General features: G+C 54.9%; 1 protein-coding gene across 16 annotated transcripts in view; it reads left to right on the forward strand.

Moving 5' to 3' along the window:
* The window catches only part of SCMH1 (Scm polycomb group protein homolog 1), a 74623-nt gene extending 61435 nt beyond the window's left edge, over positions 1 to 13188 (forward strand). For 13 of the 16 annotated variants that reach the window (XM_068417926.1, XM_068417925.1, XM_068417919.1 and 10 more), the window contains 4 exons: positions 2393 to 2524; positions 8257 to 8460; positions 9620 to 9762; positions 11124 to 13188. In XM_068417926.1, coding sequence (XP_068274027.1) covers positions 2393 to 2524; positions 8257 to 8460; positions 9620 to 9762; positions 11124 to 11249 — 605 coding nt within the window. In that variant the 3' untranslated portion in view covers positions 11250 to 13188. The remainder of the gene's footprint in view (positions 1 to 2392; positions 2525 to 8256; positions 8461 to 9619; positions 9763 to 11123) is intronic. The other 3 variants (XM_068417932.1, XM_068417930.1, XM_068417933.1) reach the window with 3 other exon arrangements.
* Positions 13189 to 14761: the final 1573 nt, after the last annotated feature.

A 14761-nucleotide genomic window follows, 5' to 3' on the forward strand; every position in this document is an offset into this window, starting at 1 on the left:
GTTATTTGACTTCCACTTCTTAGTCAATGGTGTATATTTTCATTCCCGTCCCGTTTCTTTTATCTTTTGAGCCTTGCCTTGATTCAGCACGGCTGTGACTGGAAGTGAAGGGTGGGGTTTGTTTGACTGACCGCAGGTGCATGTCACAGAGGCGTCGGCACCTGAGCTAGTTGTGTAGCCACTCTCTGCAGTCGGGGAGGAGGTACCAGTGCAGTGAGTGCAAGTTACAGCATCCTACAGTAGGAGCCTTGACTTTGACTTTGACTTGACGAGATGAGGTGAGCAGACTCTCACTGACTGTAAACGCGTCCATCCTGACAGCCTTGGGATGGCCAACAGCACAAACCCAGGCGTGGGCAGATGTGCTCCTCTTCCTCCCCACCAACCTCCCAAGTTAGGTGAGGTGAAATATCCCTCAAAGCTGTCCCATCATTTGCAGGCAAGGACAACTTGTTTGGCTTTGTTCTCAATCTTTACCTTCCTGCACAGTATCCTCTCGCTCCGTTCCCGTGCACTTGTTCCTTCCATGGCTGGGAACGCGGTCCTGCCTTTTCCTTCTGTCAACAGAATGAGTTAAAAAGTTCACTTCGTCCCTGTACTCGCCATGCTCTGAGGTACGCGACTCCATGCTGAGCTGGTCCTTTTCATCTCCACTAAATGAGCTGCTTGTTCTCAGCATCCTTCTCGAAGTGAACATTTATCCACTTAGGTTTGGGGTCCTTTCCTCCCAGATTATTTCCTCGCTGATGATACACATTCATGATGTTTATGGCATCTTTTGAACCGAAGGTACTTTTTTTTCCTGATGATCTCCATCGTGACTGCTGAGTGCAGCTCTCTGTATTACTCCATTTCTTTATTTTCTTAGAATTTGTCCTTTGAAATCGGAGACCCTAAGTGCAGACCTGCTTTTGGTTTACCCTTCCATTACTTTACACTGACCTAACTTCTGATTCCCTGGGTTATGTTCTACAGCCTGACCTTCTGTGTTTGCATTACTTTTAAAATCAACCAATTTAAAAAAATAACCCAAAACAAAACCTGATAAAACCTTTAAAAAGGATCACCTTTTGTTGTGGTTCTGTGACTGTTTGTTGAAGAAGGTCATGCAATAAGTCATTACTAAGAGCATTTGTTTCCCACCTCTGTCTGGGCAACGGGTGTTTCTCACAGGGACTTGTCCTGAGGACAGTATTTGTCTTTCTAATAATGTTACAGTGATTTTGGATCATACTTGTATGGAGTCCCAGGGCCTCAGTTATAAGCAGCTTATCTTTTCGTTTCCCCAAAGGATGTTGATAGAACAGATACTTTTCTCTACCTTTGTATTTCTCTTTAGTCAACTAAATTGTGACCGTCTGATACTTCCCACCCACCTGTACCTTCGTTTCTTTGTCTGGCGTGATGCGTCTCCCTTGGTGTCCGGTCCCAGTTGCTCCCCACCATATTTCTGTCACCCCTCCAGCCTTTCCTGCCCTGCTCCGGCACCTGGGGCTGCTCCGTGCTGTTGTCCAGCTCCCGGCATTTGTCTATGAGCATTTCACCCCTCTCTCCCCACACACCTCAAACGCTGCAGGTTCATATGTTGCCCATGCTCGGGGCAGCTGGAAGGGGCCAGCCAGGAGCGCTGGTGGCCTGCGTGGGCAGGTGGCGGCTGGTGGGTAACCTCTTCATTGCTTCTCAGCTGACCATGCCTTGTCTGGACGGGGCATGGTCTGCCACCCACCGTGTCGCTTGCCTGGCTGGTGTTCCCGTTCGTTAGCGCTTCCATTCTCTGTGTTCATCCACCCGCTGACACTGTGTGCGCAGCCTTTAGCCGTCTGCAAAGAGACGTCTCCCAGCCCAGCCTGACGTCTCGTCCGCCCACGTACAATACGGAGAACCCCATCACTGGGAATTGTTTGGAGAAGAGCAGCAGCGACAGCTGGGACGCTTGAGGGACCCATTTGGGGAAAGATGGAAAATTTGAGTACGGTTTAATCACGCACTGCGAGTGGCACAGGGTGTTTGCAAATCATCCGAGGCTTGTTTGCAAATCGTCCGAGGGTTACGTGCGTCTGAAAGGTGAAGAGTGGGGAGGAGCAGGAATCGTGCGGGATGAGCCAAGGGGTAGGACAAGGAGAAATGGAATTAAGTCCATCAGAGGTGATATTTGGGGTGAAATATGGCAAAATGTGGCTGAGATTCTTTGTTAGGTTTCTTGCCACCCTTTTTCTCTGATAAAACTTGCAAAGCAAAATATAAAATGTTAAGCACTGGCAGATGTGCTGGATTGCAGTTCTAACAGGCTGTTAACCAGGCTGGTGGTGCATGCGAGCCTCAAGTGACACTGGCAAGACTGAATTTCCCAGAAAGTCTCCACTCCTAAATAGGGCTTGTTCTCTTTTCCTAGACAGAAGCAGTTCGTTAGACGGCACTCTGCAGGGACCAGGCCGGGGTACAAAGCGCTATTCCCAAGATTCCCCTCCATACAGTGCTCCTCTCTCCCCCAAGTTACCAAAGAATGACCGTCACCCTTTGGAAGGTGAGCACAGCGTCTCTTCCCAAAGCTGGCTGTTTGTAGCGACTCGTAACGGATACAGCAGGGTCAGATCCGTGCCAGGCGGAGCTGGGGGTTTAGGAAGTCTGCTTTGCTTTGTCTCTGGCATGGGTCGGTGCTTGGCATTTCAGAGCAAAGTGAAAAAACCACTCTGTGCCAAGGCAGGTTCCCCACGCAGTTGTGTAAGGCATGTGGAACGCAGGGAGAATTCCTTCTAACCCTGATAGTCATCACCTAATGCCGGATAATCTGGGATTTAATTACCCGTATGTCAGCTTCCGTTGCTATGCGTGGTATTAACGGTCATAAAACTGCCCAGTTGCTTCAGTCAATCTTCCCCTGAATTTTTCCATGATGATTTGCTGCAGGGTATTGTACAGATGCTATGTGCAGCTGTACAGCCAGAGACCTGCTGCCCTTTCCCAGGATCCCATCTTGTTCCTCACAATCCTCCCTAAATAACAGGGAGGGTCTCACTAGCGTGTGCTCCACGAGCTAAACCAGATCAAATCACATCCCGCAGCCCTGCTGCTTCCTGCAGCATCCGTCAGCAAACCCTGGTGCAGATGTGCTGTGCCACGTTCTCAAAAGCAATTGCAGCAATGTCCTCTTTGGTATGTGGTCTGTAGGTGTCCCTTGCATGCGCAGGTGGAAGGTTTCCAGGAGGTCCAGGTAGCTGGAGGACTACCTGAGCCTGAGCAGGAGTCGTCCATAAATACACTTCCCCCTTCCCTTTTGTTTTGAACTGCAAACACTCCATAGTGCAGACCAGAGATTCAACCTTACTTAATTGATGGTGAAATCTGCCAAGGTGTTAGTCTCAATTCATTGTAACATGTCCCTGAAAAATTGCTGGAGACTCTTGGCTGGGCTCGTAGGTTGGTGGCTTTGTGCTCTGTTGCTGTCCCTTTAGAATCACCATTTCCCTGGTTCTTGCTGGGTTTGCTGGGCTTGGGTTGTTGACCCCAGATTTGGGAGTGCCCAGCCTCCCGTGCGCTGTGGTGTGATTTTACTCTCCATCTGTCGCTGTGCCCTGTGCTCTTCAGGATTACTGACCCTGTATCTAAGCACAGCTGACCTGAACTTGCACCCTACAATGGACAGTTTCTAGTGGCCTTAGTATCTACACTGATTAAAATTGTGGGTTTGTCACATAGCTGAAGCAAAGAACGAGGTGACGTGTGGGACTGTCTCATCTATTCCAGCATATTGACAAGTCAAAAATTGTTCCCTGAGGCCCAGTCTGTTTCTCACCTCCAGGTACACGTCCTTGCTGGTCTCCTTGACATTCTCCTCTAATAAATCAACTGCTACACTTAGGTAACCATTAGCAAAGCCTGTCAGCTCCTCCTCTACAGGCAGGTGGAACATGCAGTGTTTCACCTGTTCTTGAAGCGCGGTGACGTGCTCTAAAGATTCATGGTGCCTTGATTAAGTGGTGAGTGTTGTACACTCTCTGTATTGCCAGTGAAGAGAGAAGGCTTCTGTAATGGGTAATTCCAAGGAGGAACCTATGTTAGGTTGTCTTTGAGACTGATTCTTAGTCTGCTTCAAAGTCTGTTCAGTTATCTCTTGGCCATTGAATGGGACGCGCAATCTGGATGCCCAGAGTACTCCGACGTCTTCTGTAGAAGTAAAGACAAACGGGCAGAACGTGTGCCTTCACGTGAGGGTGGTGATCCTGTTGGGGTGTGAACTTCCTACGGCAACTTGCTCTTCTCCTGTTCTTGGTCCAAGCAGGGGGTGTACAGGGCAGGGAGAAATGAGGTGCAGTTCCAAATTCCATATAGAAATTCATTTTTATCCCACAGCTAAAAGCCTGTTCGTCCTCCTCCACCATTAAATTTAAGTACAAGCAGGAATATTTGCATTTCAGAGAGTGTATTTTAAGAACATGAGCCTGAAATACTCAGATATTGAATATCTCTTGAGCGAGGAGGTACATCTCACGGTGATGAACTCCCCCAGCGGAGCGTATTCTGGCTTCAGCAGTGCGACAGACAACAGCACCTGAACCGTTTCCAGTTTGCCAAATTGAAGGCAGTGAGTGGCAGCGGGAAATCTTCGTTCATCGTGCCTTTGGCAAGACGTCAGGAAGATGAGGAAGGGATCTCACTTCTTACACAGTTTTTCCTCTTGCATCCAGTGGCATTTATGTAGCTGTTTGCTAAAAAGCTGCAGTTCCAGCACAGTGGGGACCTGCTTTTCAAAGACTGTCATTTATTGGAAACTGTGGGTGTTCAGTAGTTGTGCAAATCAGATTTATGCTTGTGGCCAAAATCCATGTTTTAGCAGTAAAACGACACTCGTTGAATCTATAGCACTGTGTGTTTAATTAAACTTTAATTAGCTGCTCCCTGCCTCTCCACCACTAATCGTGACATGTTTTCCTACAGTGCTCCAAATACAAGCCTGTATTTAAAACTAGCAGTTTGTATAAGAAAATCTGCCTAAGAAGTAACCAACTCCTCCTCACTCTGAAGCTAGTTGTTAAGGGCAAAAAGATTCTGGATATGCCTGAACGCAGTCTGTGCCCTGCCACTTGCAGAAGCTTGTTGTCTTCTGCTACAGATGATTCACAGGGCTAATAATCATTCCCCTCTTGCCTTGTTTCCCTCTCCCCTTCCTGGAGGTATCATTCATCTGAGCAGTTCTCTGTGTGTTTGTATTTTTAAGAAAACCCTAAATCTCTCTTGTATTGACCCTACCAAGAAGCCTCCAGCTCTGCTGCAATATTTACAGCAGGACCAAGCGCTCACCAGTCCAGAGATAGGTGACCTGAGGGTGAACATGCAGCTCCAATTCTACCTCTTGAGCAAAACAAAGTAGTGCTCCCTGGTTGCCTGGCCTCATCCTCCTCTTCTGATGTATGATCATAGGCACGTGTGAGAACATGATCACATACTCGAAAAATGCATCACTGCATTCACATCAGAATAACGACAGTGGGGTAATTGTTGAGTTAAATATTTTCTTGTTGAGTTAAATATTTTCTGAGGGTGAGTTTTGGATCCTTAGCGTTGCACCGACGTGAAGCTGTGCACGTGGGCTCCCAGCCTCCCAAGCTGTTGTCTTCGCTAGCTGTGCCCACAAATTCCTTCTGCTGACACAAATCCCCTCTTGTGTGAGCTTTGGGGTCTTCACGAGCAGTTCGACTTGGGGTCTTCACAGCAGTTGCCTGACCCAGCACATCTAGGGTGAGTGTCCTGGGGCTTCCTGGCAGGTTGAGGCTGTGCGTCACCTCGCAGCGGGTGCTGGGTTTCCTTGGAGGACAGAGATGTACAGCACAGACCTGTTGCCGTGCCCAGAGCCACTTCCCTGTTATGAGCATCCAGCCCAGTGCAGAGAGCCGTGCCCGCTCACCCAGCTTGTGCCTCTGCGCTTTCCCAGGAGTCAGGCGTCACCCTTGTGCACAGATGTTTATGGGAAGTGGTTTGGGTTTTAAGCAGAACTGACCTGTTGGAGGGGAAAACAACTGTGGTTGCTATGAAGAAGCTACTATAAAGTGCCAGTGGTGAAGTCACATCCACTGTGTAGGTCTTTCTGGGCCTGGGCCAGGGAACCTCTGGCCACCCCTGGGCCAGAGCAACCAGCTCAGGGCTGGGTTAGCATCCAGTCTGGTGCTGAAATGGGATGGTGGGAAAGAGGTGCGGGAGTGAAGGAGGTGTCCAGAGTTACTCAGGAATAGTCATGAGTCAGAAAGCCTCCTTTTATGGATAGAGAGGTTAAAACACATCTACTGACACGGGAAGCTAGTGACATGTGGGCCAGCACACAGCACAGGGCACCGGGGGAATAACAGTCTTCACATCAGCACTGTTTCTAGATGACATTTTAAGGATGTGCTGCTGATTTCTGAGGACATCCCAGAGACCTAAAAGCAAAGAAAGGCAGAAATGCCTCAAGGGCAGAGTAACAAAGCCCACGAGATGGAGGGTTGCAGTTATGCAGGTGATAACCTCACATCTGCTTCGCTGAACTGCCAAACAGCTACACAAGAGGGATGGTTCCATTTTGTAGCCTTCTGAGGTGAAGCCAGGGCAGGTACGGGCTGGCTGCCTCCAGCGGAGCTCACCTCTGAGATCTCTGCTCAAACACAGCTGAAGCACTGAAACCAGGGGATCCCAGTTCACAGAATAGTCCTGTAGTTCATAGAAACCCGATAAAACAACGTGCCTCCAAGAGAGGTTGCTCCAGTTGGTGGGGCCCAACCTCTGCAACACTCAGGTACCGCTTCAGGCTCCGGCCAGCTGCATCTCCCTTCACTGGAGCGTGGCAGCATCAGCTTAGCAGGAAAGTTTGGGAAGATCTCGACAGCTTTCGGGTCTCACAGGCTGCAGTATTGACCCTGCGCCCTCACCACCATCCCAGTTCAGCACAACCTCGCTGTGCTGGCTTCTCACCTGCTGCTCCTGTGGTCTGGGATGTCCCAGGGGAGAAGCCCAGGGCCTGGCTGGGGCAGTTGCTCAGGTTTCTTCATCCGTGTCACCTACCGTGGTGTTTGAGTGGCAGCAGCTCAGGACTGTGAGCTGATCTCAGGGTCTCTCTGGACGCTGGTAGAGGACCTCCAGCTTCCAGCCACAGGTGGTGGCCCAGCCTGGAGTGCGCAGGCAGTACCCCTCATTGTAGGAGCTGCTTTCCTCTGGCTGTACGAACTTGCCAGGTATTTCATACTAAAGAACGCAGGTATTTGAGTATGACTCATGAGGCATCAGGTCCACCTGGACCAAGACTAGCTTGTGTGTGCCATAGTGAAATCTATGAACACGTGGTCCTAGGATGGAGCTGTCACACTATAACAGCAAAGGGAGGTCTTACTGGCTTGGCCAATACTATGTATCACCCTGGACAGTTTCCTCAGCCCTTCCATCCTCATACCACCACTGACAGCTGAAAATTAAATGTGTTTCTGGTAGAGAAGGTGAGGAAGCCAGTCTTGGACTGGGACCCCTGCCCAGGCAGAGCCCTCTGCCCTGTCCCTCCTGCACATGTCCCAGCAAAGGGTGCTGGTCACTGCCTTGGTTAGGCAATGAACAAGGGCCCAGCAGCAGGTCAGGAGGGTGAGCAGCTGGTCACCAGCACCTTGCTTTTGGGGCCTGTGGATCAGCACGGCGTGAGAGTGTTGCCTGGCCGTGACAGTGCAGCTGAGCTGCTCGGAGGAGCCTGCTGCACCCTCCTGCTCTGCCCGTGTGCTGCTGCACGGGCTGCAGCAGGAGTCTTACTAAACATCCCCCACAATCCCACCCGCCAGGTCCGTTACCTCGCACGCTAATGCCGGCGATGTACGGCGCTTGACTCCGAATCTCCGGGAGCCTCTTCTCCCCGCTCAGGGCTGTTGTGTGAGTCCTGTGTCCGCTGGCATCCAGGACGGGCAGCCCTCCACCGCCTGCCACCACGGTGCCGCAGAAGGGCTTCTGGAAGCAGTTAGGACACAGGACCACAAGCCAGAGCTGGTGGTGGCATGTAACAGAGCAGCTGTTGCTCCAGTGTGGGTACCAACCATTATCACTGCTAACTGGGTGGACTGGCATTTGCCAGGCAAGCACCAGGCTGCGGAGCTTTAGCAGCGCCAGGTTTAATTTCTGTGCTTTCGAGGAGGCCGCCAGCGCGGTGGCTCGACCCTGCTCCCGCAGCCGTGCGCCGGCGCTGCCTTCGCGGCGGTTCTGCTCGGGCTGCGTGGCGTTCGGGTGCACTGACTGCAGCTTGGTGCATTCCAGGTGAAACCTTTGTTCTGGGAGATGGCCTCCCAGGGCCCTTGGAGCCTCGCCTGGACCCCATGGACTCTGCCTTGAACTCTGTCAATTCATCCAGCCACAGCAGGAGCTCCAGAGACTATCGCCTGCAAGGATACAGGCACCTGCACCAACCCTCTAGCCTCACCCAGGGCAGTACCTCTGCCTTGCGTAGGCTTAGCTCTGGGGGTAAGAGAGTTAAGAAGCCAGCCCTCCGCTTGTAAATTTGGCAATAAAGGGCTTTTCTAACTCCGGTTACACCTTTCTAACTTCAGCAAGTACCAGAGCCTGGCTTCTGCACTGTTAACCAGGTAGTCTGTTAGGTTTAACGGTAGCTCTAGCGACGTGGCAGATGGGCGGGTGGAAATACGGAGAGGTGATGCTTGCGGGGTCACTCCTTCGGCGCGGTGACCAGGTGGGACCTGGAGGTCGGTGGAGAGGAAGGAGGAGGCAGGAGGTGAATTTGTGAGCGTGGGCAGGGGGCTGTCAAAGCGATAAATGGGCGTCTGAGTCCGTGAGGATGGATCGGGAATGGCCAGGGCGTGAGGAGGTGCCTGGTGAGGCTGGGAGCTGGGGTGGGTGCGCGAACGGCACTTGTCTGTGCGGGGGAATGGGGGCAGGAGAGCTGCTCACTGCAGCGAATCAGCACGTGTCAAATCCAGGTGCTTGCAAAAAAAGGTGTAATTTTAGGTGCACGGCATCAATAAAAGCCTCTAAAAAGCTCAGGCTGCTGCTGCCTTGGTCCATCTGCCTCCCCCCACGTCTGTGCACATGGGCAGAGCTGGAACAAGGGGCTGTGCCAATGCCAGCACGTGGGGAGCAGGACTTGTGTTAGCTCGGGCCGTGCTTCAGGGCAACAGAATTTCGCATTTGGGCTCAGGCCATCAGAAAATGCAGCTCATGGAAAGATAAAACAGCTTTGCTGTGTTAAAACTGCTAAAGGTGGTGCTGGGAGACACGGCGCGTGGGGAGAGACGTGGGAGTGGAGGGTTGTTCTCTGCAGAAGTGGGAACCATCAGTAGATGGGCAAGGAAGAGTGGGAACGGGGGGACAAAACCCAGCTGAAGCGGGGCGAGAGGAGATTGGGGTCTAGAGTGAGGAAAAGGGCTCAGGATAGAAGGCCGCCCCGAAAAGTAAGGCCTAAGGAGAGATAATGAGGCGTCGGTGTTAGACCTGTGCCGCAGGAATCTCTGGGGCACGGCTGGGACGTGCCCTTCACGTTGTCTCTGCCGTCTCTTTGAGAGGAGACTGGAGTGGTAGATTAAGGGCGAGTAACTGCTGGAGCGATGCTGCGGGGATCCTCGGAGTATCCTCGGAGTAACGGCCGCTGTCTGGCGCTTCCCTCCAGGCTCAGACAGATACCTCGGAGCTCGAGACGTCTCGCGGCTGAGCAGCCGCGACCCCTCGTCCTGGACGGTGGAGGAGGTGATGCAGTTCATACGGGAAGCGGATCCCCAGCTGGGGCCCCACGCTGACCTCTTTCGAAAACACGTGAGTATGTCTGTTACACGTATGTGTGTGTCCAGGCGTGTGTGTGTGTATGTACACATTAGATATGGGGGAGGGCAGATCATCACACAAGGGGAATCCAGGAGAGTCAGAACAGCAGCACTTTGTACCAGCCGGAGTTTTGTGCTGCGAAAAGCCTCCTCATAAATCCTGCTCGTATCATGTTCGGGCTTGGGATGCTTTTACTCAGAAGTGGTTGAGGGGAAGATGTCACAGCCTAGTGAAGGCTCCAAGCACCGCTGCCTTTGTGTGTACGGAGCTAGGATTGAACCCTGGCGCCGAAAACACAAAACCTTCTTCATCCTGGAGTCTTAATATTCACCTTGTAGCAAATTTCTCCTGGCAAGAAACATGTTCCAAGTGGAATTCATGGAGTGTGCTGCCACTAAACTCTCCTGTTTCCTATATAAAAGAGTCTCCTAAGGCTCTGGTTCTTGTGCATGTCTTTAGGTGTAAAGTAGCTGCAGACGTACAGTGTGGAGTCTGTACAATTAAAGGTACAAAAATTTTGGCAGCTCCTCCTCCTGATTCCTGCCAGACAGTTCGTCTTCCCTTTCCCTTTGGATTTGGTCCATGTGGTGCTCGTGAGGTCAGAAGAGCAGTAGGAGAAAATACCCGTCTGCCCCAGGCAGGAGAGGCGGAGGGGATGGAGGCTTCTTGCTCTGTGCTGGGCTCAGACAGCACACTCTTTTTTTTTTTTTTTTTTTAATCTATTTTAGAACCACCACTAATGGAAAAATGTTTTAATTATGCAAGAGAGTTCTCAGCTCTGCTAAGGGATAGAAGTCCCCCCCATTTGGACTGGGGTTCTTTAGCCTGGAGAAAAGGAGGCTGAGGGGAGACCTTCTCGCTCTCTACACCTGCCTGAAAGGAGGGTGTAGCGAGGTGGGGGGGGGGTCAGTCTCTTCTCCCAGGTAACAAGTGATAGGACAAGAGAAAATGGCCTCAAGTTGCACCAGGGGAGGTTTAGATTGGAGATCAGGGAAAATTTCTTCCCCAAAAGGGTTGTCAAGCACTGGCACAGGCTGCCCAGGACAGTGGTGGAGTCCCCATCCCTGGAGGGATTTAAAAGCCGTGTAGATGTGGTGCTGAGGGACATGGGTTAGTGGTGGGCTTGGCACTGCTGGGTTAACGGTTGGACTCAATGATCTTAAAGGTCCTTTCCAACCAAAACAATTCTGTGATCCAGCGCGGGCGCCCCTGCGTCCCTGTTGAGCGGTGCTGTGCTCTCGCACCCAGCCGTGCTCCTTCAGCCGCCGTCACTTTGGGCACGGCCTGGCTCGGCGGGCAGGGTTAGGGCTCACAGGTGTAGTCACAAGTGCTGTTGTTTCCCCTCCTTGTAGGAGATCGACGGGAAAGCCCTGCTCTTGCTGCGGAGTGACATGATGATGAAGTACATGGGGCTGAAGCTGGGGCCAGCCCTGAAGCTCACTTACCACATCGACAAGCTAAAGCAAGGCAAGTTCTGAGAGGACGCTTGGCAGGACGGATCCCGGACGCTCCGCTCCTGGCCGCCCACCCCCGCGCTCGCCTGCCGACAGGTACGCATGCACACACCCCACCGACGCCGCAGACGGACACCCCGCCGACACCCCGGCCCCGCCGCAGGGCTCCAGCCGCCCGCCCCTGTGCCAGCAGCCAGGCCCCGGCGGGCGCTCGGGAGGAGCCTGGCGCATCGTTGGCCCCAGGGCTTCGCGCTGGACTCAGTTGTGGGCGTCCTGTTGGAAGCGGAGGGTCTCTCCCTGCTGCCCAGCCGGCTCCCGGGCCTGCTTCCCCGGGATGGAGCAGCGGCTCTGGGCAGAGCCCATGGGACTGGGCGCTCGTGCCGGCTCTTCTCCCTCTCCCTGCGGCTCATGTTCCCGGCCTCGCCTGCTCGGGACAGCCCTCGGCTCCCGTCCCCTCGGAGGGGCAGTGGGCCGGGGGGGCTGGATGCTTTGCGCTTCACCGAGCAGCCCAGCTGCGAGGGGGACAGTGACCCCGACCCGTGCTCGGCCCCGTGGCACCGCGACAAGCTCAGAGCAATGACTGTCCCTGTCCCCGTCTTCCACGCCTGGGGGGAGCCCGTCCCCCTGTCCCGAGGGCCACTTGCCTCCTGAGCACTGCCTGCCCCTCCGCTCCCAGCCTCCCTCCGCTGGGGACGCTGGCCGGGGAAGCCTTTGTATTTATTTCTGACTGGGGAGGCCGTGGCAGCACACGGCGCTGCCCGGGAGCGTGGAGCGAGCTGTGTGAGAGCTGAGGAGCGTGGCCAGGACGGCCCTGGGTCGGCGTCGGAGGCTGGCTGGATGCTGCAGGACTCGACTGATCCTTCGCTCTTTTTTTTTTTCTTTTTTTTTTAATTTTTTTTTTTTATAAGGAGTTGTCTGTTTAAAACGATGAAATGATTTTTCTACCTGTTGTTGAACTTGCAACTCTTGGAGATTTTTAGCCAGAGATGCAAAGGTTCGTCTTCCCAGGGGCCTTCCCGGTCCTCTGGCGTCTGGGTCTGTCTCAGCTCAGCGTGTGCGAGCGGGCGTTGGGGTTGAGTCAGAGGATCCCGGGGCCGTGGCCTGTCCTTGCGTTGCTCTTCCTGCGAGGGCTTTGCCCTACCCGGGGGCACCTGTTTGTTTCAGACAGTCTAATTGTATTTATTTTTGATGGCACTTGAGCGGTAACCCGCTGTCCCAGACACGGTACTGCAGCTGCGAGAGGCGTATTGGGGCGGAGGCCACCCTGCGTGTCCCCTGAGCAGCAGGGGACAGTGGGGACAGGGGCTGCCGTCCCTGCGGCATCACCCACCCGGGCTGGGACAAGCCCGAGAAGGGCTGACGGGGGGGACGGGTGGCGGGGGCGAGGGCTGTCCCAGGCGTGTGCCCACCCGTGCACCCCAGCGTGCTCCCACACACACTCCCTGGCTGCAACAGCGAAAGGGCCGGGACGGGGCTGTCCCCTGCCAGCACGGGGCTGTCACCTGCCAACACAGAGCTGTCCCCTGCCAGCACGGCTTCCTTCTCCTGTCCTCAGCTCACCCTCCTCCGTGCATCCAGAGCCACGTCTCACACCCTCCTCCCTGCCACCCTCGAGGGCCCCGGCCAGCACCACACGGGCCCCGAGGTGAAGGTCCCTCCAGTCTCTGGCACTGGGTCAGGTTTACCCCTAAGGGGAAAAGTTGCAAAAAAAAAAAGAAAATACCCCAAAGTAATAAAAAGGCTTTTTGTTGTACAGCGAAGCCTGCGCTGCCGTCCCTGCTGCTGCACCAGCGTGGTTGGAGGGAGGTGGGGCTCTGGCCACCCGCAGAGCCCCCGGGACGCCCCTCGTTGTTATCCAACCACTGGCCCGCGGCAGGCAGGTCCCCGTGTGGGGTCAGCCAGTGCTTCCCTCTGCACTTATTTTACGTTGATTTGTTTATAAATAAAAGGATAACGAAGCTCCTCCCCGCTGGTTGTGTGTGCACTGATGGCAGCGCTGGGCCGGGCCCCTGGCAGTGTCCCCGCGGTGGGGGCAGCCTGGAGAGCCCGGGGACAGGGAGCGGGTGTTGCTTCAGGCCAGGCAAACCCCTGGCTGCTCCTGACCTGCTCCTCTGGCGGTTTGTGGGAGAGCTGGGCCAGGCCTGGGCTGAGAAAAAGAACCCGACACAAAAGCGATCTGGTGATGCGGTGAACGAGGGCTTGTTAGTGACAATAACGAAGCGCATCAGCTTCTGTCCCATCTCTGCAGCCCCTCTGACACTCCCCAAGGCTCCTGCTCTTTCCAGCTCTGCCGCTGAAACCCCCCGAGTGCTGCTTGGTCCCATCTAAAGCCGCAGTTCGCTGCTCTCCAGGATGTTTTTCCCCAGGAGCAGCCCTGATGGAGAAGCGCTGTGGGTCCCTGTGCTGTGACACACCGTGGTGGAGGGGCTCCGCCACCATTCCAGCGCTGGCTCCGAGCCCCCGGCAGCACCAGGTTGCTCTCAGGGATGCTCAGGACTGGCAGTGGCACAGGCAGAGGCTTTCACAATTCTTTGTTCCTGCCTGGAGCTTGTCGGGGGGCGTTGGGGCAGGGAGCAGCCCCCGGCTGGAGTCCCTGAACCCATCATGGCGCAAACACACCTCAAATCTGCACGTCTGCCCCAGGATGGTGCCCTGGGGTGGGTGGGCAACCACCACCCACAGCCAGACAGTGGGCAGATGCGGGGGGGGGGGGGGGCAGCTGAGCCCTGAGCCCCCTGCATTGCTCGCCATCACAGACCATTGCCATGACCATGGACCCCACATCTGGGCAGCTGCGGGTCTGCCAGGAGCTCCTGTGAGGTGTCGAGGGCCGCTGCATCCCACAGGGAGGGGGCTGGTGGCCAGGGCTGGGCAACACAGAGATGGCAGAGCCCGAGGGGGCCCAGCCAGGCCCCACACCGTGCTTGGGGCACCTGCAGCACACGCTGGGGTGCTGTGCGTGTGCCCCTGAGCTGGGCTGGGAGGTTCTCCAGCGGCACCACCACGAGGTGGTGATGAAGCCAAGATGGGTCTCACCTCCACGTGCAGTGAGCTTGGGGGCTGTGTCCTGGCTGGAGCTGCACCTGGAGCACCCTGTGACATCTCCTGGGGCCAGTGGTGAAGGGAAGACGCTGGTGGTTGGAGAGGACAGGTGAGACGTCCCCAGCCCCAGGGAGGGCAGCGAGGTGAGTGCTGTGGGGGAGAAGGGGGGGTCTTGGCTGGTCCTGGAGGTCCAGCACCAAGTGGGGTGGGGTGCGAGGAGCCCCCCAGGTCTCTCGTACAGCCTTGGCTTTGCTGCCCTCGGGCTCACTGGGCACCCCGGGACCTCTGTTGCGGTGCCTCTGGCCCAAACTCGCCCCTTGGACCCTGTGTCGGCAGTGGGGTGCTCCCAGCCCAGGCTGATGGGGGGGACGTGGGGCTCCACTGTGCCAGCACCCAGCCCTGTCCCCCACCCCCAGCATCCCCTCCCCGGGACAGCCACTGGAGCGAGCGTGTCCCTGCCCACAGCCCCGGGCAGCAGGGCCTGGGTGGCATCT

This window comes from Nyctibius grandis, chromosome 24, assembly GCF_013368605.1.
Source record: "Nyctibius grandis isolate bNycGra1 chromosome 24, bNycGra1.pri, whole genome shotgun sequence".
Classification (NCBI taxonomy): domain Eukaryota; kingdom Metazoa; phylum Chordata; class Aves; order Nyctibiiformes; family Nyctibiidae; genus Nyctibius; species Nyctibius grandis.